The 27294-nt window shown below is 45.2% G+C and overlaps 2 protein-coding genes across 10 annotated transcripts in view; both read right to left on the bottom strand.

Moving 5' to 3' along the window:
- Window positions 1-315: 315 nt before the first annotated feature.
- NUTF2 (nuclear transport factor 2) lies at window positions 316-21688 on the bottom strand. 6 transcript variants are annotated; one of them, XM_051801952.1, is made up of 5 exons: window positions 21586-21688; window positions 13591-13715; window positions 11622-11693; window positions 7419-7517; window positions 316-862 (listed from the first exon to the last, which is right to left on the bottom strand). In XM_051801952.1, exons 2-5 carry the CDS (start codon window positions 13687-13689, stop codon window positions 749-751), a joined length of 384 nt encoding a protein of 127 aa, XP_051657912.1. In that variant the 5' UTR covers window positions 13690-13715; window positions 21586-21688; the 3' UTR covers window positions 316-748. The 6 variants fall into 6 exon arrangements, with proteins under 6 accessions (XP_051657912.1, XP_051657917.1, XP_051657916.1 ...); XM_051801957.1 differs by lacking the exon at window positions 21586-21688 and adding an exon at window positions 20890-20914; XM_051801956.1 differs by lacking the exon at window positions 21586-21688 and adding an exon at window positions 20488-20511.
- Window positions 21689-22840: 1152 nt separating this feature from the next.
- The window catches only part of LOC127477494 (hydrocephalus-inducing protein homolog), a 29000-nt gene continuing 24546 nt past the window's right edge, over window positions 22841-27294 (bottom strand). For all 4 annotated transcript variants that reach the window (XM_051801870.1, XM_051801873.1, XM_051801871.1 and 1 more), the window contains 5 exons: window positions 26795-26928; window positions 25672-25808; window positions 24976-25097; window positions 24728-24888; window positions 22841-22982 (listed from right to left, as the gene is read on the bottom strand). In XM_051801870.1, the coding sequence (XP_051657830.1) occupies window positions 22916-22982; window positions 24728-24888; window positions 24976-25097; window positions 25672-25808; window positions 26795-26928 (621 nt within the window). In that variant the 3' untranslated portion in view covers window positions 22841-22915. The remainder of the gene's footprint in view (window positions 22983-24727; window positions 24889-24975; window positions 25098-25671; window positions 25809-26794; window positions 26929-27294) is intronic.

The following is a 27294-nucleotide window of genomic DNA, read 5'->3' as shown; positions in this document are numbered from 1 at the left end:
GGCTGACTGCGGGCTCCGGCACTGCTGTCAGCCCCCTGCCTTACTGCAGGCGTTTGCCTCGGTGGCATGCAACAGCTGAGAAGTAACCCAGTCGCTGTTCAACGCTGAGCTAGAAGTCTCCGTTATGAAAGGTGCTGAGAGGGAGGTGAAAAGGTGTATGACCTGCCTGCAGTCTCTGGTAAAGCTCCAGGCATTGTTCAGCTCCAGGTTCAGTCTGCAAGCATCTCCCCACCAGGCATACACAGGATATCCGCAGCCAGCAGCACCACACACTCCAGAGCCAACTCACAGTCCATAGCCAACTCATTAAAACAATTTAAACTTTTAAGAAAATCTCTGTTTTATTGTGTAACGTAGCATTGAAACATCTGAACAAATCAATAACTGGGCTGTACAGGCTGCTGTTCTTTCATTTCTTTGGGTTATAAGAGCATCTTGTCAGTACATAAACAACAACCTTTTGCATTATAAATTCTTTCCGAGGCATGCTGGTACAACACAAAATTTCTCTTTATCAAATGCAGCTAAGTCTAACTTCCAAACATCATGCACAAGAAACTCATCTAGTGACAATGTAAACTCAGCAGAAGGGCAGGTCACAAGTCTTGCTTGCTCACGCTCTGCAGTGCTGCAGGTTTGTGTATGATATTTGGAATGTTCCGTGAGTGTGAATAATACCAGTTAGGAGGAGAGGAGGAAAACGAAAACAAAACAAAAAAAAAAGCACGGGAGCCTCGGGCTGGGCAGCTCAGCCGAAGTTGTGCAATGCTAGCCTGAACATGTCATTGGTGCAAACCCAGGCATCGTTGATGTTCTTTAATAGAAATATCTGGTGGAACCCCATGATAGGATCTTCATCAGCCTGTGGAAAGAGAAGGGGGGGAAAAAAGGTCAAAACACTCTTTTTTTTGAGAAATTTATTCCAAAACTCATGATAAGATGACTTAAAGCTGACATTAAGTGACGGCACATGCTGTAAGAGATGTAGAACCTCAGGAGTCACTAATGCCACCAGGGCCTGTTCCAAGGGGCTTTGCAGACAAACACCCAGTGCCCAGGGACACAGAAATCCTGCATCAACACCCGAATTTGGGGGTTCCTGGAAGACCTGCAGACATGTCACTCCGTGGCTTCACCACACTGACAGAACATGCCTCCCTCAGTGTTAAATCACAAATGCCTTGCCCAGGAATCAAGCTGGTTCAGTTTTTATCTGCTGCATTTGGGTTGATGACAGAAGGGAGTTTCTGTAGAAGTTGGTATTAACGGCATTGCCTGAATGAGCCAGACAATGCTCTGGGCTTTGAAAGCATTCCCACAGCAGGTACAGCTGGCCAGCAACCTAGTCCATCCCACTTCTGCTGTCTAGGAACAGCTGGAAGGGAGCAAAATATTTGCCAGAGCTGCAACCATGTGTTCTAAGCACAGGGAATCTCTGCAGCAGTGCCTCCACTCCTGCCTCTGACAACATGACTGGGCATTCCAGTGTAGTACCTGGACATTTACAATATTACTACAAAAGCAGAAAACAGTATTAGAGGGAGATCAGTTCTCCCAACTAGTATTTATTTACCAGTCTTCTCAGAGGCATCATGCAGGAATTAAATCCTCAAAATAACACAAATGATTCCCAAATCAGTCAGCTGCAAATCACACAACGGGATTTAATCTGAACAGCACACAGGACCAGGCTACAAAACAGTCTTCTGATACTGGCTGCAGCGTGTTCAATTCAGCATTTTTGGAGGATTTTAAGCTTTATTCTTTCAACACATGACTATTCACCTTCAGAAAAGGGGGGAAATGCATAAAAAAGAGCCTTGACAAGCAGCAGCCAGAGCAGCACATGAAACAGGCTGTCAAAGCGCTGAACGTTCATTGGCAGTGCTCTACTATTCACTGAGAACAGCGAGTGAAAATGTGAAGAGCAAAGCAGACTACAAAATAAAAAAGGAATTTTACTAAAAAAGAAGTAATATTCACTTATGTGATAAATGGACTGTGAAACAAGTCAGCTTTGAGAAGCAACTTGCAAAGGACAAGAGTCATATCAGAGAACAGCAAGTCTGCCAGAGAAGTGGTGGGTTCAAGTGCATGGAAAAGAAGCATTCAGATCTAAAAACCACTGCAAGGATTTCAGTGACAACTGCCCAGGAAGTTAAATGGCACAGATGAAGGGCAGTTTCAGTAAGTGTATGCTAATTCACAGAGGAAAACCAAAAAGGGCCCTAGGTTCACCCCTCAGGAAAGTGATACTGAAATAACGATGGATATTTATTTATTAAACCAGCTGAGTGCCCAAAAGCTGTTAAGGTAAGCACAGGGTTAGCAGTTATTGGGGAAGGAACAGAGAACCAACACCCACATATCAAACATGCATTTCTTATCTTTAAAAAAAAATTAAAATTAAAATGTCAGAAAAGGACAAGAAAAATGATCCAGCTACCAGACAGTTTCCTACTGAAGAAAGTAAATTGAGTACTTGCAAAATGTAGCTTGCAAAAATGTCATCAGCACTGGCATCAGCTGGGCAAGGCAAAAAAATTACTATAAAACCATGAAGGAAACTAGTACAGCCAGAAGTTAAGAAGGCAACAAGTAAGGCCAGAAATATAAGCAAGTCAGTGTTCAAGAGATGAGTGAATGAAAGAAAAATCCTTCAAGCAAGACAAGTGCCAACAGAGGAACCGGGCAGCTTGGCTCCTCAGCACACACCTCCCTGAGCATGAGTAAGGAGCCCAGTGTGCACACAAGCAATTAGGCTGGATTAGCCCAGCCCATCTAGTTGATTAGCACCTATAACAGCAGTCCAATTCTTTCAAGGGAAGTATTATCCTTGCCACATCTGCCCAGAAGAGAGGCTCGGTGTCAGTGCTGCAGAGGTGGCCTGTGCCCTGAAACCTGGGGGTTTGTGCCTTTGGCACCTTCTCCCAGGTATCAAATGTAGCACATCCCAGTACAGCCTCACTGCTGCTTGGGAGTTGGGAGGTTCTCAGCCCTCAGTTGCCCTGTGGTCTCTTCATTGTGGATCACTGAGGCATCTATTACAAGTTGTTTTCACAAGCAGTTTTCACACCAAATTGGACCTTGTCATTACTGACATGAGCAGGTTTTAAAATATGCCTATGGAAAAAAAATACCACCACCAGTCTGGCTTAGTGCAGGTTTCCTCAATTTCTGATAAGCCTAAGTAGGCTCTGGCAAAAGCACTGCAGCTCTTGGTACTTTGGCTTGAGGAAAATTTCCTCCTTTCTTAAGCAATTCAGGACCAGACACATGAAAAAAAGATTAAAAGGGAATTCTTTCCCAAAACACTTGCTGTGGTACAGATGGCAAATTCCCACAATGAAGTCATACATTATTGTTTTCTTTATTCCTTTCATGTTATGTCTTCACAGCACAAAAGAACAGTATACTTGAAAAACAAGGAAAATCCTAGACTGTATTTAAGATAGGGTAAATATTTTATAGTCCATTCCCAAAATTTGGACTATCAAAAATCTTCCCTTGTGTCCAATCCGTATCTCCCAAGTTGTGGTTTCTAACCACTGTCCCTTGTTCCATCATCTGGCACCACCACGAAGAGTTTGCTCTCAGGTTGTTGGAAGTATTCAACTGTTTTCTACCCACATTTCAGGCCCATTACCCGTAGCCACCTCCTCTCCCAGCTCCACAAGCTCTTCAACACCTACAATTTTGGCAGCTTTTCGACCTCTTCCAGTTTTTCTACATCCCTTCTGACCTGGAGGCTCAAAAGAGCCATAGGTCACGTCAGAGTTTTAGATGCAAGACTGCTTTGCAATCCAAATGTAGCTGCACAACTTTCCTCCTCTTGTCTGGTCAGAGACAGTTTTACTCCTTCACCAGCATCCCCAGCAACTGTGGATTGAACTGCAGTGTTGCAACAACCCTCACCTCAAAGGAAAGGCTAATTACTTCAGATTGCAGGTTCTTTCACATGTTAAGCCTCATTTAACAGGCTTTAAGCAATGCTTTAAGTAATCAGCATGCATTACAAAAACATCCAGTGATTTTAATTGCAAATTTCCTTTTCCTTTTAAGACTAGGAAACACCGCATAACAATTAGTTATTCACAATTAATTCTGCAACAATCACTTCAAAATTCACACTCTGGGGAGAGCCACAGATCTGCCACACGGCTCTGAGAATGCCAAGCCACAGCCATGCTCAAGGGACAGAAGAGAGCACTCCTTACTCAACCAGGACAGCGAGGACTGCATGGAAGACAGGTAAGGCAGAGGGTTAAACGTTGTGGAGGGATAGCCTGAAGACTTCGTTGGTGCACACCCAGGCACCTTGAAAATTTTTCAACAAAAAGGTTTGGTGGAAGCCTAGAACCTGGTCATCATCTGCCTGAGCGTGACAGGAGAAATATGTTACGAGGTGAAGCACAGTGGAGGTACGGGGTGACATTCTGGGGGAACATCAGCAAAGCAGTGTCACACCAAATGGAACTCACTCCTAAAGGCTTAAACCCATCCTTACTCCTCCTAGTTGAAGCAAGCAAGCAGCCCCCAGACAATGAACAGCAATAAAAAACAACAGGATTAGAATAAGTGGATGTATATTTATTATACCTCTTCAAAAGGATAAAAAACCCCCCCAGACATTAACACCTATCTCAGCAACCACTAAAAGAGGATCTTTCATATGTTTACTTAGAAACATGTTTTTTACAGTGAAAGTTTTTGTGCTTTAGTTTATTTCCCCCTCTCCAATGGTTTCAGCAAGAAATACAAGATGTGCCCAGCTTTCTCAGAATGAATGATGTTTCCACTGAACTTTTGGGACTACCAGCAATTCAAGCAACTAATGCCTCAGAAAATCCATTTATATATCATGCCAGGAATGATAACTTAGAAAGGGCATGTTACAGGTATTTCAGCACTATTATTTTCTTGGGTTACTCTATTAAAAGCATTATGTATGCTCCTTCATTACATGAAACAATGCAAGTTTTGAAAAACTGCAGAGGATTAAAAGCATGTGCATTAATTGTCCTGGACTTTGAAGAATTTGGCTCACAGTTCCATGAAAAGGATAACTGAACAGTAAGCAGCAAGCATGGCTTTTCCCTTCAAACTTTGCTACTGATGGTCTTGAAAGTGCCCTTCCTTGTGCAGAATTCTCTACAGTTTTCTTATAGACCAACAGATGTGGGCTGAGCAGCTACACCATTAAGAAGGTGGCTTTAAATAACAACAAGTGTGCAGCTCCCTGTTTGCATGTTAAAGTCTTCCCTGCTCAACTGGAGCTACAGATGAGCCCCTTGTTGCTCTCAGTCACTGTACTGTACATAGGCCAGCACTGAAGTGGCTGTCAACATGTATGAGTTCACACCAGAAGAAGAATTCACTCCACCTGACAGCCAGGTTCACATGCTGGCAGGTTCATGTTCACATCAGGCTACAGACTGGTACTGATCTTTCATTTGTCCACCTGTATAAGCCTCACACAAGACAGAAGCATGAAGTTAAAGTTCTAAGTTCACTTTGACTTTCTGGACACCTGTTCAGTGAGAAGCAGCATTCCCAGGGATTATGATGTGATTTTTAAAGCTAAGGTTTGAGACACATGCACGTGAAGGGCAGAAAAATGTTTCCTCTTTTACTAAAAATTCGCAAACAAGTTTGGTTTCATCACAGCAACAGGTACACTTTAAGCCAGTATGTTCTTTCCAAATACTTGGATGCACTAACACGTGATCCCTAAATTATTCTGAGTAATTTCAGCACGCTGAAATTATTCAGAGGATAAAACCGGTACATTAGGAAATACCACTCCAACTCATGGTATTTATGGAAAGCTCCTGGACTGCATTTACAATCCCTCTGTATTAATGGATGAGAAAACCCAATAGCTTTAGAAAATCTTTAAGAACTTGGTATCTTGCCAAAGGACTCAACACCAATCACTGTTGCAAGCTGTGATCTGCTTGATGATTATGCAATAACCTTAAAAACATGACTGTGCAAAACCAGGTGCAGATGAGACTGGCCCAAGACATTGGGTCAAAAAGCCTTGGTCATATCAGAATTGTGTGCACACCCAAGAGTAAAGCTGAGATCAGCATGTGTGCCTGCATACCTGCCCTGCCATTCAGTGATTTCCATGGTCACATGTGGCTGTCTTTCCTCTGGGTGTGCATGTGGGACTGAACAGGAAAGCTGGAATCCAAATTGCAGCTGGGAAGCAGGAGCAACTTTAATGAGAGCCAAAGCTGCCTATGTTAGGTTTAAAAGTGGATGCAAATACACTGGCCACTGCTCTTCTCAACTGCCCAGCCCAAAACAAAGAGAACAGCTAAGCAAGCAGATTCAAACTTTAAGTCCTACATTTGCTTAGTAAATAGTACAGTGTCAGTGGGAGTTTGAATGCCTTGACACTGGAGGTGTCATTCAGAGTTAACAGGAAAAGGAAATCTAAACAGCTCTTTTAAAACAAACTGGGTTCAGGTAACTCTAAAGACTGGATGGTGTGAGAGGCCTGACTTCACAGCATGGCTGGACCAAACTAACTCTGATGATTTTAACTACTGCTATGTAATTTCATGACTTTAAACAAACATCACCCACCCTGAGCAAGTTCTGCCTACAGCTGACTTTACACACAGGATATTTTTTTTTTGCAGATTCCAGGACAATATCTCTCATTAATAAGCAGTTTAATTAATTTGTGGCCCTGGTATACTGGGAGACAGGGTAAGTTTACACGGCTCAGCAGTATCACTCACACAGCAATACAGTCATCCTCCAGCCTGAAAAATAATCTGATTCTTCACACAATGAATCTGTCACAACACTAAGTGTTTGATCTCAGAGGCAGCATTCCCACTGCTGAATTAGTTTTGACAACAGAGGTACTGGACTGCATCAACACCAGGACTGAATTCTTGTGTCCTGTGACAGCAAAGAAGAAGTGTGGACTCACTGAAGGGTGGTCAGCTAACAACTGAAGTCTGCTACATCAGAGCTCGATGCAAACGTTACAACAAAGAGGATGTTAAACTACATGTGCTTATACTGTCCAAGAACACTTTGATGATGGTTTTAAATGCAACAGAGGGCACTGAAACCTTACTGCATCAGGGTAAGGGAAACAATGATGCCTCTATAACCCACATGGTATTTGTAAGCACAGTAGAAGTCATGGCACTTTGCTGGACAGAACATGTGACTGTCAAATTGCAGGTGGTTTATCTAGTGTGAGATATCTGGAGGGATGAACAGTTTCTTGACAGTCTTGAACAGCAGAAGAATGGTGTCCCAATGAAAACTTACCCATCTTCCTTCCCCACCCACAAAAGCATTTTAATGTTTTCAGAAATCAGATGATTCAGAATCCTGCAAAAATCTAAGACATAAGCACTTGTTAGCCTGTAATGGAAAGAGTTTACCTTAAGCTGTCCCACTACCATACTGAGTATACAGCTGTCAGGTGTAGGCTGGTGGTCTTGTGCTGTGATGCTGTGTTGTATTTTTTGGAAAGGGAGGCTCTGCAATGAAAAGAGATCAAAATAAGGAAATGTACAGTAATTTAATGATTTAACTTACAAAACAAAGATTGAGCAAACTCAAGTTATGCAGTGTTAAGTCTATTGTAGCAGTACTGCACAGAGAGTTGTTGCAAATGAGGGCACTACTTATGCTGGGTCAATTGTAACAGTTGTGTTTTTCAAGCACCAAGAGAGGAAATAATGTTACCATACATAGTAAATGGAACCTTTTCCTACTCTAACTGCACTGCCTGAAGGGCTTCAGATCAGCTATAAGCTCAAAGTTCATACGATGAAGGCACAAACCTCTGCTCTGAACAGTGTTAAAAGATTTTATCATCTAATACTTGAGGTTTACCAGAGAACTTCGAATTTGCTTCTTTGTTAAAGTGGCTATGAATGGAAAGGAAAAGTGGACAAGCCAGAACCAGTATTCCAGACTTGAAATCCACAATTCACCTTTCCCCTTTTTAATTTCCTTGATGCTCAGGTAGCCAATGTCAGTATGTTTGGAGTTATGTGTGCAAGGAACACATCTTGTGGACACTTAGACCACATCCACATTCCGACCATGGACAATTCTAAGTGGTGAACAGCAAATATCTGGGGGGTCTCGGAGTTCTGTCACACAAATGCAACTTTGGGCATTGCTCTCCCAAGAGCTGCCTTACTGCCAGATGCTTTAGGGGCAGTTCAGCATGGATGGGGCTCTGGGTGACCATGTGGCTGATGCCCAGAGCCCAGGCACTGCACAGGATGGCAGCACATGGTCATTCAAACCTCAGGTGGCACTTGGATGCCTTTGCTGCATTCCCCTCATTTAAAAACAGGTCAAAGAAGACCCAAACATGTACTTTGACAAGTTCTGCATTTTCCTCTAGTGGAAGGAGCCTCAAAGATGTCCTAGAAGGCCAAGGTGGAGACTGTCACAGATGTGAAGTACAGTCTTGGCTCTACGAGCATAAGGCTCTAGGAATAATTCCAGGAAGCTAAATCTTTGGATAACAGAGAACACAGAAATTCTGGAAGGATCAGGGCCTGAGGAAGCAAATGAGGTGTGCAGAGAAGCCCTCACTGTTCAAGAACACCCTTTATTAAAGCTTGTGGTGTCTCTGCCTGGCTGAGAGTACAATCCCAACCAACTAGGAAGTGCAAAGTGGGCCAACTGGTTTGTAATATGGGACAGACATTTAGTAACAACCAAAAAAAAAAAAATCCAGAGCAGTCTTATCTACTGATGACCAACAGACTATTTTCCAGGGTCACCATCCCAAAACTGAATGTGCAATGTGCCCACACAGCCTGCACAAGCATAGCCTGGGACATTGCACCATCTTCCTTATAAAAAAGAGTACTACAAAGCCCAGCCCCATCTCAGCACAGCAGCTTCTTGTTGAACAAGTCCTGCAAAAAGACCCCTTTAAAAGGCAGAGGGATGAAGAGGAATGAATGTAATTGTGTCCAGAATCCAGCTTTCAGTGTGACAAGAGAGGCAAGACTGGGGAGACAAAACAGGGAGGAAGGAAAGCCTTTGGAATCAAGAGCTCTGCAAAACTGTGACAAGAAACCAAAGACTAGGCTGGGTAAGACAGTGGCTGTTTCAAGTACCCGATTCCACAGGACAAGAGGAAACAGCCTTAAGCTGCACAAGGGGAGGTTCAGGTTGGACATCAGGAAGAATTTCTTCACTGAAGGGGTGGTTAAGCATTGGAACAGGCTGCCCAGGGAAGTGATGGAGCCACCATCCCTGGAAGTGTTCAAGAAACAACTGGACATGGGACTTAGTGCTGTGGTTTATTTAACAAGGTGGTGTTCAGTTCAAGGTCTTTTACAACCTTAATGATTCTATTACTGTTCCCTTCAAAGAAAAGGACCCCAAGCAGCTGGCCAGGCTAGTGAGCTACTCATGATGTGCTGGGGGAAATCCCACTGGAAACAGTAGGAAAGTTTGACTGAAAGGTCAAACTGACAGGAAAGTTCATTAATTTTTAGGATAAGCAGAGGGTATTTCAAAAGGATGGCTGCTTATGGACATCCATCTACACTGGAGAGGAGGATTTTGTGATATGAAAAGTACAAATAAATGTGTCTAAAAAGCATGAAGTCACACAACAACCAAGGCTTTTAGCATCCTCTGACACTACAGTTTGACTGGGCTCTCACTAGCAAAACGATGAAATCGTCCTTGAAGTCACACAAGAGAAATTATGCAAGAATAAAGCTGAGTAGCATAAACTCACTCCTAGCAACAAGGTTACCTGTCTCAGCTTCTTCCTTGGTCCAGTATGTTCACAGAACTACATGATTATTATCTCAAATGGTAAATCAAGTTGCCCATAATTAGCACAGGCACTGTAAGTGAAACAAGCCCAGCACCAGTTAGGACACAAGGAACAAGTGTCACCTCCCACAGTGTAACAAGGTACAGGTCTGCCAGTGCTGGCAGAGCAATGCCCACACAACCCTCCCCTGCTGTATTAGTAGACTGAAAAGGTGCCATAGCATTGCTGCTACACAGCAAAGAATTTGACGTAAAAGAAAACGCCACCTGTTTGTGCTTACATCGATTCACCAGCCAGGCCCTGAGGGACACAGGACTGCAGAAAGCAAAAGAATTTCAGTGTCACACTTTCAGGGATCTGCTCAGCTGACTAAGCAGCTCCAGAAGCACAGAGTAGGTGAGCACATGAAGCTGAAACAGCAAAGGGAGCCCAGGCAGCTCAGTGCTGGCAGAGGAATGCTGGGCAACATCAGTCACAGTAAGTTGATACAGCCCCGTAACGAGCCGGGGCAGTGGAAGGGCACAGTAACTTCACTGCACTTCTTCCTTACTTTAAGCAGATGAATACAAGTCAGAAAAAGTCTCCCTAAAGCAAAGCAGTGTGTCTTCACTCAGCAGTTAAGACTGTGGCAGGCACATAAATTCAGAAAGTCCAACTTACACCACAGACAGGGAAGGTAAAGATGAGCAATGCTGTGGTGGGAAAGGGGCTGGATCTGCACTGGGCTGGATCCAAGGCAGCAGTCAGACACTGTGGCCAAGCAAATGCTTAGCTGGTTGGGTATCTAAATGGCTGCTAGCCCAGAAGTCTAAAGAACACTGAGTACACAAACAAACAACTCTGGAGCTTGAGTATCTCCTCACCTCCAAGCGAGCAGTTGCAAGCTGTGCTATTTCTGAGGTGTGTGGCCTTCTCAAAGGCAAGACAGGCACCTAAAACACAGACCTGAGCTCAAACCTTGGTCTTCACAGTTAAAGATGCCTTGGATGAAAGGAGTGATTCCATAAGACAGGAGCAGTAGCTGTGCAACAAGACGAGTGTCAAGTTACACTGATTTTTCTTCTCAGTGTTAAGTACGTCTGTCTGAAATACCATGCTCTGAGCAGACTGTCTGATGACCTAAAAAGCATGTCCTTCACGTATCTTGAAAGAGAAACAAACTTCCTAGTCTCATGACAGCTTGTAAGTACACCCAGTTTTATAACAGAAGCATGAATTTACTCAGGAAGATAAAACTTCTCCAAGTTTAACTAAATGAACATAGAATTCCACTGTCCTCTCACTTGCTGAAGAGGAAACACATGTTGCAAAGTCCTGAACCATACCTGCTCATATCTGAACTGCTGACAAATCTGCATTGAGGATAAGTCAGCTTCTCCACTACAGAACTTATTTGCAGTTTACGTATCAGAAAACAAGTTGTTCCTTGCAGTTATGTGTCTAGTCTTTATCACAGACAGATCCAAGTAACAGGCTTGCTATTGCTTCTTCCTTGGCATGCCTTAAAAGAGCAAAGACACCTTTCATTCCTCTAGATCAGAGGCAGTTTATGCATTAGACCTTTTAAAAAAGAATAAATCAGTAATGTCAAATACAATTGCAGTCACAAAATAACCTTGCAAACTATGGAGTCAATTAAAACTCCACCATTAGAGTCACCAATGGAACACCCCACTATGTAGCATTAATTCACAACATTTTTGGAAGATCAAAGTTGGAAGCACAAGTTCCTTATTCAAGACTAACTCAGATTTTCAGAAGCAATTATCTTATAGTCTTCAGAACTGTTTCCCAAAACATTCAGCAAGGTTTACAGACTTACAGTGAGTTTTTCAACAATGGCTGCTTTGCCCTGGAACTGCTGTCCTTCCCACGTAAGGCATGATGCATCAATCTGGGGGGGAAAGAAACAAAGTCAGCAACCTGCTCAGGTAACTCTCAAGCAATCCTGGTAAGAGGCTTTGTTTATTTAGGATATAGCCTTAGAATCCAGCTATTTGAAAACTACCTCAGAGGGAGATAGGAAGAAACCACCAAGAGCAACTGAAAAAGTTTGGAACAATCAACTAGAAACTAAATAGACTACATTTCATTATCATGATCCTACCTGCAAAAAAGTTCCTGCCTTTGGATCAAAGTTAGCTTTTAGAAGAAAATCCAAAGGATAAAAAAAAATCCTATGGACACAAAATCAAGCATGTGGAGAGAGAAAAATATATGAAGAAAACTGACTAAATGAGTTGCACCACAAGGGTGGTATTCCAACTCACCTAACTCAAACAATTCACAGCAAAAGTGACTGGCCACATCCCTGCCTGGGATAGGTGACAAAAGCTTGATTGACTTGGATTACACCACTAAAAATAAGCTGAATCTTGTGATGGAAGTAGTGATACAGGAATACAAACCAAATCCAAGAGCTCCCTGCTGCATTCCTGTATGCTACAAAATTTGTTTGCTCCTACAGCGTGCCTGAAGGCAAAAAGCTCATTGTTAAAAGCCCAGTTCTGCAAAATCTCCCCAAATTTAGACAAATTGTGAATTTGGTGCATTTTAGCCACACAGAATGGGGTCCTATTCTCTCTTCATAGTTAGGAACTCCACAAAGCAATACATATCAGTGACCTCCATAACTGTCCTCCCAAATACATGTGCACAGGTCTCTCCATGAAAGGCAGAAAGACTCTAAGGTTGAAAAAAGGCCAGGAGTTCGTAGTGTGGAAGGACATGTCTCCAGGAATTTAAATTAGTCTTCTGAGGACTGAATGTATTTTGGTAACAACATGACAAACTGCTAAGAGCCTTCATATTTAGAGCTGTGGCTTTAACAGAGGTTGCTTGGTTTTCTTCCTTTACAGGCTCTGTACACAACTTCTCAGGCAAAATAAAGCAACAATCTGGCAGGTGGCAAGAACACAGCAATGCCCAGAGCAAATGCTATCAGTGCTGCTGGATACTGCTGAGGTATAAGGAGAGGTGTCAGAGGGTGTTTAACAGTTCAATCCTGAAGAGCTTGCAGAAACTCAACTCATTCAGTAGATGAAAAACCAGTCAGAAAAACAGGATATGCTACTAGAAGACCTGTAAGACTTGAGTGTCTTCCTGAAACACTTCAGCCACCCAGCAGCATTCCTCACCATCAGTAATCAACTCCACACACAGAGTACTCTGCATGCTCTGGAGGAATCCTCCCTCAAAACCAAAAGGTGATGTTCCATGGCTTTGTTAGTTACAGTCTTTAATTACAAATCTCCTTTGTGCCAGATAAGAAGCAGAAATAAAAAAAATCTGATTTTTGAGGAAATTTAAATTAGATTTAGATTTATTTAACAAATTATACATTTTTTAAACTGGATTCAATAGAGTGTGAGATCTAAGAAACACCTGAAAGAACTGATAAACACAGGGTAGGACTTAAATTACATCCCAGTTCAAGAGGGATCCAAGCAAATCCATGACTGTAAATAATGGCAGACTGAGGCCAGAATGTTTGCTTTTACAGAGCATTTCATCACAGGATCATCACCAACCCCCTCCAACACAAGCCACTGTCTACAGCCAAACAGGGCTTTTATGAGTCTGACTGCCTATAAGGCAAACAAAGCTTAAAGGAGAAATGAAACATAAATTAAAAAAAATATAAAAAAATGTTGGGTGTGATTGCACTGACTGACATTCTGGAGTCAGGATAAAACCCACTATCCAACCATTTGTATTCTCACACCTCAAAACAGAGAAACACAGACAGATAATGGGACGGAGCCCCAGCCCCCCCTTCTGTAGATACTTACATATATTGCTCCTAACTGAGTCCTGTCTGCATCAAAAAGCTGGTAGTAATGTTGTATGAAGCTGGACCCAATCTGCTCCCAGATAGGCTTGTCTCCCATTCTGAATCCTCACCCAGAGCCAGTGACTGGGAAACAAACAAACAACCAACAAAATCATCAGAAGGATCACAGGAATAAGCGTAACACTTGGCTCAAGTATTAGCACTGGCAAACACAAATCCTGTCAGCTGGCCTGAATTTTTCTTTGGGATAAGTAGGGCAAATCTCACCTCTGTATCCTAGACTTTTGTAAATAAAAAAGTCTCGGATACCGAATGGTTTAGTTCCTTATTACAGCATTTGGTTTGTGGTGCTATTTCAGTGTGAGGTCACATCTCAGGTATAAAAGTGGAGAAGGAGAACAAAAATGAGTGTTACCACCTTGGCTTCATATACCACCTTATCTTCACATAGTGCAGAAGTTACACCACCTGAAAAAGCTGGCAAGCACTTGCTGTTTCGACTTGACCTGTTAATATGGATTGTCTGCAAGTGGCTTTACACCAACTGATTCATCTATTTAGCTCCTCTATTTCACCATCCACAGGCCCATCTAAGAGAGTCCTTTCAATGGCACATAACAGGAGTTAATTCACTAGCTCATTGCTTAACACAATGCTTCTGCCCATCCTCTTCTATCCTGTCACTGAGGCTGGAGTACACTCCCTGTTTATGTTTGAACCTGTAGTAACTTCCAGACACGGACCATGATTTTTCACAGTGGTGAAAATCTGCAGCTCCCACTGAAGCTGCTGGAAGCTCAGAGGCATCCCACACTTCTGAACACGAGTCCCTCTATTCTAGAGGGATTAAACACACAGGATGCACAGCAGTCTACACAGACCCAGCCTACAAACCATCACACACCATCAGCACAGATGATGGCTTTACTACACCACTGCATTTTTCAAGAAAGCAAATTCATTTTTATTTATCCTGATTTCTCTCTGAAAGAATGAAGAATTGTGCTAAAATTCAAACCACAAAAATCCTGCATTCAAAACCCACTACATTATATTTTAAGATCTGAGTTTACTTCATGCAAACTATATTTGCTCAACATCAAGATCTGCCAGCCACCAGTCCCCCTCTGTAATCCCTGACCAGGAATCCTGGAGCTACAGGTTTGAATTGCACTGCCAAGTCTAAAAGGCATGAAATTCTGTTTTAGGACATAGGACATGACAGTTATTTTGGTTTCCTTTAGATGTCAATTACTTACACACTTGTTTCAGATTTGACAAATTTCTAAGAGAAGCAAAACACACATTCCCAAGATCTTCACAGAGGATATTCCCAGGTCTAGTTTTCTGTGCATAGTTGGACAAGAAAGCTCTTTTTGTATTTCAGGCCTTTGGCTGTCTGAGCTCTACTCATACAAAAAGGAACCGAAATGAATTCAGACTCCTGGCTGGAAGTTTTAAGGTTACATAAATTTGGCCAGACTTATAGAAGAGCAAATCTCTTTTAATGGATCCGTGGCATAACAGCAGGTAGCATCCATGTTTTCAGGGTTCTAGGATTTAGGTTTGATGCCTGCTGTTCCCAGTCTAGTCCTGTGAGTACCCAGAGTTGTGTCGTTCGGGATGGTCGCGAATCAGCACAGCTGAAAATCATCCTGATTCACTTTTTATGGACCATCAAAGATTCAACTTCAACCCATGAACTCACATCACTATTGGGCATCATTCCTAAACATTCAAGTGCAAATCTAGTTGACAGTATTAACGCTCAACAGTCAAACATCTAACACTGAAATGAAGTCGTGGACAGCAAGAAAACCACCAGCTTATTCTCCTGGAGCTAAAGCAAGTGAGCTATTGCTAAATTAAATTTCCCCACACACATGATGTTTATTCACCCTGAACAGCTCACTGTACCATCATACAAACCCAAGATCAAGCTGTACACTAGCACTGCACCTCATTTAGTTCCTCAAGGCACAACAGCCTCACTCAAGCACCAGATGCCTCCTGTTCAATCCTAAAACTGTGAGAAAGCCTTAGAGACTGCAAGGAATGAAGGAATTTGTATTTTAAATATGGAAAGTAGAACCACGGTGTCTAAATCCAAAGATTAGTATGCCAGCTTGCTATCTCCTCCTAAAAACATATCTGTATTCTGATAGGTAATATTAAATAAATAAAAAACCAGCATAAATTGGACGAGTTATAATGTTGATTTTATCAGAAATGAGAACAAGTTAAAAAATGTGGCTGAAATTAATGATCTTTGACTAATTTTTTTTCTGTTTGTTTGTTACAACCTTACTCTTTCCTGTGCCATTCATATATGGTTTTGCTGAACACTCTCTCTCCCTGGAAAGGTTTTTTATTTTCCTCTTCTGATTCGTCACCTTTTCCTCCACACTGTCTTGTGTTTTCTGCCTGTCGTTACAGGTCTAAGAAGCTTAGAGATGTACCTAAAGAAAGAACAAGATGGGAATGATCTGTGTCATCAAGCCCAGTCCCTTTCAATGAGACACAACCCATGCAAGATTGTATTGATACACTTATCAGTACAATGTTTTAACGAGATAAACGTAATATAAAAGGCTTTTAAGATCTGTTGGAAAGCCAGGAGGACTGCACATGTTCTGATGTTGTCAAACACCAGGACAACACAGAATTGCTTCAGAGTCATCCAGCTAAATCTGTCCATGGTTCACTCAAAGTTTGGTTACAGGGACAAGAATATTTAGTTAATATAAAGCCAGACAGAAGAAGTTGCAATAACTTAGAAAGCATGTAAGATGTGGCACACCTGTTCTTTTAAAGGCACCTACTGAAAGCTACTACTGTGTATGTGTAAGATATTCCACCTTAATTCCCCATGGAAAAGAAGATAATTTGCTTAAGACAACTAATTTTCTTGCCTGTCACTTCAAACCAAACCTCCCTCCTCACATCCACTTAAGAACATCACAGTCCATTTGATTAACAGCTTCTTCACAAAAGCAGAGCAGGAAAGCTGAGCTACCAACACAAAGGTGCAATACTTTAACTCACATTATTCACTTGATTTCTTGGAATCTGCTCATACTGGAGAGTTTATCCCCACACCAAAAAAACACCCAGCAGTCAGTGACGAAGCTGAAACCCAGTACAGTGCACAAAAGCTGCAACACCCAGCAACTCTTGTCTTCAACAGGTACCTGCTGACACTGCAGAACTGGGACTGTTGCTTTGCAGGGGACTTTTGCACAGTGACACCTAAATCAAATTTTCCAATACCTTTGACAGGCCACACACTGACACATCAAGTGTAAGTTCCATCCCTCTACTCACCCCTTGCTATGATTCCTACAAATCCCATCCTACATACCAAGTATCCAAGTACATCCCAAGTATCTGCTCTGGCATGTGGCAGATGGCACCAATACCAGGTGAAGCTGCAGGACCCAGCCAAGAGCAGCACCAAGGAGGAAAATGCATCAGGGTATGAGACAGAGGAAGCCTAGAAGGGAACAGAGGCTTCACAAGGGCCACGAGTGACCTGGAATAAAACTAGGGTTACACTGGCCTTGGGCAGAAGATTTTCTGTCCACAAAATCCAAAAATACAGCATCTTCTCCACTGCCTGCCCCAGCTTCAGTGTTCCTGTCTACAGTCATCCCTCTTCCTGCCTTAGCTCTGAGTGTAAGAGATTAGCACAAGCACACCAACACTGCCCATAACTCCTAAGGGAAACACAGTCCTTAGGAGACCCATTGCTGCCACAGGTTTGGATAAAACCTCTGGATAAAACCTCTCCCTATTGCTTCCTTCACAAGCAGGAAACCATGAAACAATCCGCAGATGATTCTCTGTCAGCTTGCTGCAGCACAAAGTCCATCTTTCTGTTCAAGTGGCAACACCAGAAGTGCAACTTAAAGAAAAGCACTTTTTTACTTGGAAGCAGTGGTCACCTGCCAACAGACAGACTGCCTTCTCTGAAACACATAAGCACCAGTGACATTTGGAGGAGGTGGGTTACTGTCACATCCCTGCAATATGGAGAAAGAACAAAAAATTGCTTCAACCAGCAGTTATGCTTTAATGCATTATCAGACCTGGACATATGTAACCTTGCTCCTATCAGTTAAAAAAAAATTAACTCATTCTGAATTGGAGCATGGCAAGCCTGCACTTTTTAAAGAATACTACGTTTTCTGAAAAAGTCAACAAAAACTAGTGTGCACAGTAGTAGAATATAAACTGCTAAATAAAACACAGGTGGTCTGCCAGGGATTGCCACATTTAAAAAGCAGGCTGTATTCAAAGAATCAATGAACAACCATCACAGGCAAATAAAGTCAATAAAGTCTTTCTAGTCTGCAACACATCAAGGAAAAAACCACTGAATTTAAAGAGGAAAAACCTCAAACCAATACATTCTAATATGTTAGTAGAGCAAATTGCCTTCTATTATTCAGTTATGACTATATTTATTTTGCAGGTAATCCCAGCATAAATAAACCATGCTCCCTGGATATTTAAGCTGGCCCTACACACCACTTCACCGAAGTTAAACTCAAGCTTGTTTTCTGGAAGATCTGAGAATCAGTGTAATGAGAGAGCACAAACACAGCCTTTAAGCAGGTGCTGCTGGTCCAGGAGTACATGGGAATTCACAACAAATGTGGTTCAGACCATCAGTTGCTGCACCCTTCACTACTGATTAACAGGAGCAAATAAGGACAAGTTGTTTCAGTTCCTGATACTCTTGCAATTTTACTACCACGCAGATATTTTAGGTTGCTCAGATTAAGGAGTGAGCAGTGTTTAGACTGTGGTAAAAAAACTAAAACAGCAAACAGCTTTAGACTATTTTTCCTTCAGTCTCTTTTCTATTTCCACTAAAACTTGCAAAGACAGGAGTGTCTCCAGCATGCACTTTCTAGGAACACAATGGACCCAGCATCACAGGACCAGTTAATCTCTCAAGCAGGTCACCTATTCAACTCCACCAACACTTGATAACAGATCATCCCCTTAGCAAAGGATACACACCCAACAGGAGAAGCTATGCAAATGATCACAGAATAATGCAGGTTGTAAGGGACCTCCTCCAGCTCAAAGCAGACAAACCCGTTCCACTGCCTGACCACCCTCATGCAGAGGGCAGCTCTCCCTGTCCAATCCAAATCCCTTCTGTTCCAATTTAAGCCCCTTGTGTGCTGTTCTCCCATGGGTACCACTGTGAAAAGCCTGGTTCCATTCTCCTGATAACAGCCTGACAGAGATGGGGCTGGGATGAAGCTGCTCCAGCCTTCTCTAGACTAAACAAGCCCATGCCAGGCAGAACACGCAGTGACACAGGGATGGAGAACCACTGGAACTCACCGAGGGACATCATGAATCATCAACCATTTATCTTCAACACGTTGTACCTCTGTCTGACAAATGCCAATTCATGGTCAGTCTTTGAAAACCTATGAAATTTCCAGTTGAGGAGCAAATTGATGCATTCAGAGACAGAAGGAAAGAAGTGCTTCTCTCAGGTATTTTCACAATCATCTCCACAGGAGCTGACTGATCCATGGGGGCAAACCCTCTGCAAACTACAGCTCCAGGCCAATCAGAAACTATTGATTTCAACAGAGACCTCCACTGCTATGAGCTGTGCTGTGTAAGAAATTACATTACTCTAAATACACTTTTAGATCTAAAAATAATGAAGTCTAGATAAGTGAACAGCAAGAGGATGGGAAGGGAGAAGGGTGAAAAAAGAATCACAAGGTGACAAAGTGCAGATTATTTCCTTCTGGGAAATACATGTACTTCCCCCTTCTTAGTCTTTTTATTCCTCTATTCCAACTTCATTAAAACAAATTAATGTGGGAATTATGCCAACCTGAAGTATTTTTTTTTTGTTAGAGACACCAGCAAGTGTAAGGCCACTGGTACACAAACCACATGGGGAGGACTCTGGGAAAGCTTTCACTGTGCCTGCAGCTTGATGCTCATCCTAACTGCAACCTGACAACACAAGAGTCACAGAGTCAGTCAGGACGATTTTCAAACATCCAGACATATATTACACATAGCTAGAGAGGAAGACAGAATGTCTTGTTGTTAAGCAAGAGTCACAGTGCTGCACATCTGCCTTTTTTGCACGGTACTTTTCAAGCAAGCAAAAAACTGAATTCAAGTTTACAAGGCTGAACTTCCCGAGCCACATTTCCTTTCCCAGGGGTGAATCCAAGACTGCTCAGACTGCTCTGGGGAATCAGAAGGGAGAACTGCTACATCGTGTTTTTCTTTACCTTACAGACACAGTAACAAAACGTTATCCCCAAAAACTGCCACAATGTCTCAGAGTTTTAAAACAACCAAAAAGAATTACTGCTACCAGCTATTAGTATATATTGCAACTCCTACACAAACCATAATCTACTCTTGCAATAACTAGATAACCCTATTATTAACAGGGACAAAAGAAATCCCACAGAGAGAACTGCAGAAAGTTGTTACCATTTGCATTTTTCTAAAGACCTGAACAAACACAGATGTTAAGCAAATACATTTCAAATCATCTAGCAAATAACTTGCAAGCATCTGGACATGAAATAATGATTAGGATCCCAGTGGGAAAATAGTTAAACAGTCCCAAAGAGAGCCCAAATATCACCAAAATTTAAATGAGATGAAGCTTTTCACTACATACAGTAATTTTGCTACTTCTATGTGGAGATCTGTGAAATGCTTTTTTTTTATTGCTGCTAAAACAAAACTCAAAGTCACAACACACAAACATTGCTTGAACACAACTCCTCAAGAAGCCAAAAGAGTACCAACTTGAGAAGGCAGCTGATTAAGGAATCAGATTTAACTTTCAAGCAACAGTTCTGCAACCAGTTCCTGTTCAAGCATTCACCTGGGCTTTTTTTCCAGCTCAACTGCAATACAGTGTGTCCAACTCTAAAAGATACAATTACACCGGAAATTATGGACTTCAAATGAGCTGAAGCATTAGAACAGCCTGCCTCAGACAGGAAGTTAAACTTGGGACTGCAAGAACAGCGTCTTGGGCACTTAAATGTCTTCAGAAAGCCCTGTCATATTAACTGAATGCAACACACCGTCCTTGCTACTGGAGACCTTTGCAGGTTTTGATTGTTTTTAAAGTTAAAAAGTGACAACAGCCAGAGGGGTGAAGAAAAAAATTATCTCCTGTAGAACATACTGGAAACTGGCAACTCAAAGTGAAAAACTAGACGGCTGCAGCAGATCACTGAGCACATGCACTTTGCTAGTTTTACTCCAAGGAAGCACGAACCCTTCGCTTCCAATGTGACAAAGGCTCAGCCGGGTCAGGTAACCTCGGTCCTCGCACAACCTTCTGGCAAGACACAAAACAGCAAGAACATCAAAAAACCCACTCCGAGCACGAGCACACCCTCTGGGCTACACAAACCACGTCCTCGCAGCTCCCGGCTCAGCCCCTCTACCCCTGCTCCCTGCGATACCGAGCCAAAGCAAGGCAAGGCAGCGGCACCGGCGGGCGCCAGGCCGAGGAGAAGCCCCGGTGGCCCGGAGGGTCGCGGCGGCAGCGCCCGGAGCCCGGTGAGGCACATCCCGCCCCTCCCCGTCACCCCCGGCCCCGCCGGAGCCATCTGTGCCCCGGGGCCCCTCGCTCCCCCCGGGGGAGCTGGGCCAGGGCCGCCCGCCCACCCGCCCACCCACATGCGGGGCCCCGCCAACCCCGCCAGCGGCCCGGCTCCCCCCCGCTGTCGCCGCCGCCCCTCCGGGACCGCGCTGCCGGCGCCTCAAAGACGGGGAAGGTCAGGGCGGCTCCGGCCGGCGGCTGCCGCCCCGCCCGGCCCGCGGCTGCCGGCAGCGCCCCGCGGCGGGGCTGGGGCCGGGCCACGGGCCCGCGGCGGGCGAGCGCGGGGTGTGGCGGCGCCGTGCGCCGGCCCGCGGGCGGTGCCGGTGCCGCCCCGGTCCCGGTGCCGGTCGCGCCCCCCGCACTCACCCGCGGCTCCCACTATGGCGGCGGCGGCGGCCCCGTGCGCGGCGCGAGCCCCCTCAGCCTCCCTCGCCCGCGCTCCCGCCCCGCCCCGCTCCGCCCGGCCCCGCGGCATGCCGGGACAGAGAGTCCCGCCGGCCGCCGGACGCGCACCGGGAGGGGCGGGGAGGAACTACAACTCCCGACAGACCCGCGCCGCCGCCCGCGGTGGGTCATTTGAATGAGGGAAGGGGCCCGCGCGCCGCTGGCCCCGCGGCGGCGCCCCGGAGCATTGTGGGATCGTGGCGGAGCGCGGAGGGGCGGGGACGGGAGGGGATTCGTTCCTAGAGAGTAACGGGGAGAGGGTTGTATCCCTTCGGGACGGGATTGTACCCTGTGGGACAGGGCTGCATCCTTCTGGGACGGGGTTATACCCCTCTGGGATATGGTTGGATCCCAAAGAGGGGGCCAGAAGGGTGGGGGCCCTGTGTGGGTGTGTCAGTGGAAGAAGTTGCAGTGGAAGAAGTTGGCACAGGAGGTGTGGGGCGGTAGGAAAAGGCCTTCAAATAAATGCTAAACAAATATTTCTGAATGTTTGAAGATAAGTGGTCTAAAAAGCATGGATTGGGTCTCACTGGAGGCCCAAACCTGTGCTCCCTCGAGCAGCAGCAGGGGGGGACTCATAAGGGCACAGGAGCCTTCATTTAGGTCACAGGGCCCTCGGAGGGACACACTGCACCCCGGGGTGGAAGGCTCAAACTTTTGGGCACAACAAGGTTAGAAGGTGATGTGGTCTGATGTTTTCTTCTTCTGCTTATACACTGCATTGACAGTGTTTAGATTACTGTTTTAGCAATAAATTGAATCATAATCATCCACATAGTCAGTGTTGTCACTTCTCATACCCGACCAAGAGTCTTTTCTCTACTAGTCTGCCACAGTCTCCCCAGTGTTATCTGGGCCAAAGTACCACCAAGGCAACATATTTCGTGTCAGACAGTCGTCCATGACCATCATAAGCATGTCATTGGCTTCATGGTACGGGTTTAGAGTATTAGCTACCCAATTCCAGTGGCAAGGGACATGGTGGGACTTCAAGTAGTGATTGAGACTGGCTATGAAAGCTCCAGGCGCTTCACAGAGGTGGACAGAATCCAGTTCTCCCTCTCAGAGAGCTTCTTCTGGGAGAAGAGGAAAACTGCACAGGATCTCATGAAATTTGCACCATGCCTGGGTACACAGCTCAGCATTCACAGATTTCCTCATACAAGACGTTGTTTTCCCTGCTTTATTGGTAAAGGAGGTGTGCCAGTGCCAGTCCTCCAGGTTCTTATTGCTCAATTTGTTCGTACCTTGGTTAATTGGGTTCTTTAGAGGCCGATTTCATTTCTCCATCCTTAGCTGGCCTCTCAGCTTGGAAAATCCTGAAGAAGAAACCGTGTCAGTCCAACCTTACAGGTACAGAAACAGGCAAAGCATATTCTATACCACTTCTCTGGGCATGGGAGATGCTGCACGTGGATGGATGTAAATCCTGCCACAGGCCTGGCCCTCAGCCTTTATGTCCCTGGAGCAAGGAGGTGGTTTCCAAAGGGTTTGTATCCCTTTGGTTATCCCTGGCACCAGGTGATCTTGTAACCCACCTGTGTGGCTCAAAAGGGAGCAAATTCCCACAGGTAACACTGTCCTTGGGAATAGGCTGCAAATCCCTTCATACTCCTGCTCATTCCTGAGCAGTTTTCCCCAGGATGCTCACAGAAAGCATAATGTAGCCCCCTGCAAGACACTTTTTCTGTGGACCCAAGGGTTTCAATCACACCCTCGAGGCAGAAATAAGTGTTCCAAACCTCGACTGCAAAAGGGGCCTGGAAAATCCTCTTTGCCTTTCTGTCCCTGGCAGCTTCTCCCCATCAGGACTGACTCCCACCAGCCTGAAGACAGATTTTGACACCACTTCAGATCTAAAGAGGAGCAGGTGACATAAACTGGAGCTTTTGGAGGAGAGGATTTGGGGTGAAACACGTTGGAGAAGAAACCCCACAATTCTTTCCTTGGGATTAGGGCTTGGTCTCAAACTGGTGGCATCTTGTTTGCAACTAACTGGAAGAATTTCTGTTGTCTTTTTGCTAGGATTTCCTTAGAAATCCTGACAGAAACAGTAGCACTGACAGCCTCAGTTCTGGCCCTCTGCTGAGGGAGGAATATCTGTCTGGAATAGGGATATCCCAGTCTGCTACAGACTTCCACCTCTACCTTTTATGGGCAGCACCTGATAAGTAACCTGCCCTTACGTGGAGAATCAAATTTGACTGTGTGATACCCTCCAGACTCCTCAAACCCTAGGACAGTAACCTATTTCTATACCTGTATGGTATATGGAAAATAACAATTTCTCCTGCTAACCTCTGCTTTCCAGAACGGGAGAGAAATGCTCCACAGAATCATGCACCAATGAGGAAAAGAAATGAGGGCTACCCTGAATAAGGCCATTTGGAACTCAGGAGGTTCACCAGTTCAATTGCCCTTCTTGCTATTTACACAGCAAGGGAAGAAGTTTGCTGCTGCTTTGGCCCTTCACTGACTCCAAATACTCTGTTCACTGTGTGGGTCTAAACACTTACATACAAACACCTCTCTCAGTCACAAAAGAGAACACACCACAAGCTCTACAAATTAAACAAGTGGCCCAGAAATCTTTTAATCTGTTCATGGCAGTGTTTATCTGAAACCTCAAAGTATGGAAGGTAGGGAGCCACAAGGAAAGGCTCCCTTTGAAAGGGAGCATGGCTGCTGCTCCTCCAACTTCCCAACAGGGAATAATTCTCCCACCTCTTCTACCAGACCCAGCAGGATGTTAGGGGAGCCCTTCATTGTCATCCTCAAGAAGAGGCCCTGGGGCGAGGTTGGACACCAGCCTGTGAGCAAAGCCCCTTTTTGTGCTCAGCATTACTGCCAGGCCCCTGCAAACCCTCATGCCTCCTTTTCCCAACAGGAAAAAACAGGGATCATGCAGCTGATTGATGCAAGGATATCACTACCGAAAAAGAGTGAGCATTCCTCATCGCTGGGGCAGCAACCAAATCTCTCAAGCACCTTTGAGTGAGAGCCAAGGGTGCACCAAGAGTCCTTGGCTCCTGCTGAAACCCACAGACCTCAACTGCAGCATCACCTTTTAAAGGCAGATTTAGGTCTCTGGCCGCCACATCTCTTGCGTCTCTCAGAGCGCGTCAATGGCGAGGAGGTGCCCAGGGCAGGGGGCCCTTCTTTCTGGATGCTATCCTCAGTCACAGTAGCAAAGAGGTGGATGCGAACTGTGTAGCTTCCTGTTACCTGGAGAAGGACAGAAAATTCAGCTGAGGGTCCAGGTGACATTTGCTGCTGTGCCCAGACTACTGCCTGCCCCAAAAGCTGTGGCACCTTAATGGGCAGGAGCACATCCACCTCTCCAACTGGCAAGTTAGTACTGTCAAAAAGCACTTCAATCCTCTCAGTGTTGCAGTAGGGCAGGCACTGCACCTGGTCCAGGTCCAGACTGAAACCTTGAACAGACAAAAATAAAGCAGCTGAGATAAACAAGCAACATGAACTGTGTCACACACACACTAAGGTCGTAGAGGTGTCCCGGCTGGCAGCTCTGGGAAAGACCATTCTGCATCTCTGGAGAAGGTGCTGCTCTTTTTGTCACCCACCACTCAAGGAGAAAGGGCTTTCACAGCCAGCATCCAAGGTCCACCTTGGATGGTAAAACCAAAACAGATCAGCTGAGCACCTCCAGCAATTCCTTCATCAGGCGCCTCAGGGAAGGTTGCGCAGAGCTCTCCAAAGGAGAATTTTCAATTAAGATCCCCCCATGCTGTGCTGTTCCCTGGTCAACAACTTAGAGGAGACACCTGGGCATCCCTTAGACACAGCAAACCATAATGAAGCGTCCCAGGGCAGCCACAGGCAGGCCAGGTCCCTGGGCACAGCTGGCCAGGAGAATTCAGGCTTTGAAGCTCCCAGCAGGGGCACTGAGGGGAAAACACTCAAAAACCCTCCCCTTGTCTAGTGGCTTAAACCACTGTCTGAGACAGCTCCTTCAAGCCCACGGGAAGTCTCTCCAGCACTGGTTACCTGTGTCCTGCAGGACACGTGTCTCAATCTGGAAGGACACCGGGAAGGGCCCGGTGTTGGTGATGTCCACAGTGTGTGTCTCAGTGGCACCGCGAGTGACGCTGCCCATGTCCAGGATGTAGTTGGGCAGCTCAATCCTGGAAGGGGGAGTGAAGACAGTCCTTAAACCACAGCCTGGATACATGTCCAAGCGGATGGAAGATGCAAACAAAGTGGATAATTCTGTGTTCACTGCTGTAAAATCTCAACTCAAGCCCATGAAACTCAAGGCCTGACTGCCCCGCAATGACTTTGAGAAGTCACAGGGAGTGCAGCTTTTATCAGTTACCAGTGGTACCTGAAAATAAAATTAGTTTAAAATGGACACTGGTCATAGCTCCTCTGATATGAAAAGCCAGTGTAGATAAGTCCACTGGACATCCACTGGTCTCAATGAAACTGCTTAGCCTGGTGTAAAGCTTGAGCCTGAAATTGCTTCAGGGCCTTGGAATAAAATTTGCCTGCACAGGAAATCTTCACTGCTCTGCAACCAGAATCGCCCCCAAAGCAGCACCGATAAATGTAATCAACACTGGCAAAATTCATGGGAGGGTCCTTTCCACAAAGGAAAGCACATGAATGATCTGTTTTGCAGAGCATCTTCTTCCTGAATTGGAGCCTCCTGTGCCTGTGATGCCTCATGAAGGAGCAAGGGGAAGCTCCCTAGGTAAGCCCTGCCACCTCACCGGCATCCAGGCCTGATTTAGGGTTTTCAAGGGTTTGGTGACCTGTGTGATTCCCTGCTCCTTTTGCTCAGTGTGCTCTGATAGTTGGAATCAAGATGGCAGCTTGGAGTTGTCAGCAGGGACAGTGTCTGTGCAGCCTGGAAGAGCTTGATGGTCTGTGCTCAGCCCTAAGAACAGAACCTGTGGGGGAGCTGAGCTGCTCCAAAGCTCAGCACGGCGCTGGGGGAGGGAGGACACTCAGCTGCTCACAGGAGCCTGTCACACCTATTGGGGCTGGACCCTTTCTGAAGTCCCCAGCTGTTCCCAGCTCTGCAGGCTGGGAGCTCTCAGGAGCAGGGAGAACTGCTGGGTGTTACCCTTGGGACACTTGGAGATAGGGGACTGGAGTCCCTACTCACTGGACAAGCTTCTGACGAATGTTCTTGTCAAAGCCCCTGAGCTCCGGGGGACGGGAGGTTACAATTCTCTGCTGCTTCAGGACACGTTGCTTTATGAGCATCTGCTCCATCTCTCTCTGCACCCAAGTGTCCCACTGAAGAAAGAGAAGGCAGTGGCTGGTTGGCAAGGGTTTGTCCCAAGTCCCAGGCTTTTATCTGAAAGAGGATCCCACCCTGCTCTTGTTGAGAGGGGGCATGGGGTCGTCCTGTCTGGCTGCTCAGTGTCTGTGACACCTCCTGCTCTCTGAGCCAGGACCTTATCTCCAGGGAAGTAACTCCAGCATCTCTGCCTGCACAGCCACTGCTAGAAAAACTGATCTGGCCAGACAGACAGACAAGCCAGGAACCTTCCAGAGCTCCAGATATTTGCCTGCCCCCAACCAGTGCCAAAGCAGCTTGGATAAAAGCTCTCTTGGAAAGGGAACCACAACCAAGCCTCTTGGAGATGAGCACTGCCAGCA

The sequence above is a fragment of the Manacus candei genome, unplaced genomic scaffold (assembly GCF_025592945.1).
Source record: "Manacus candei isolate 608988 ecotype Guabito, Panama unplaced genomic scaffold, ASM2559294v1 h1tg000053l, whole genome shotgun sequence".
NCBI lineage: Eukaryota > Metazoa > Chordata > Aves > Passeriformes > Pipridae > Manacus > Manacus candei.
The sequence above is the reverse complement of the archived record's forward strand: the minus strand, read 5'-3'. Positions and strand labels throughout refer to the sequence as shown.

Excerpts from the sequence above, each read along its gene's own strand:
- NUTF2 (XM_051801952.1), bottom strand. The coding sequence starts at position 13,689 with ATGGGAGACAAGCCTATCTGGGAGCAGATTGGGTCCAGCTTCATACAA. Across the intron at positions 7,518-11,621 it reads CCATTGTTGAAAAACTCACT|AGCCTCCCTTTCCAAAAAAT; the intron begins GTAAGTCTGTAA and ends TTTTCATTGCAG. Across the intron at positions 863-7,418 it reads TGGTAGTGGGACAGCTTAAG|GCTGATGAAGATCCTATCAT; the intron begins GTAAACTCTTTC and ends CTCTTTCCACAG.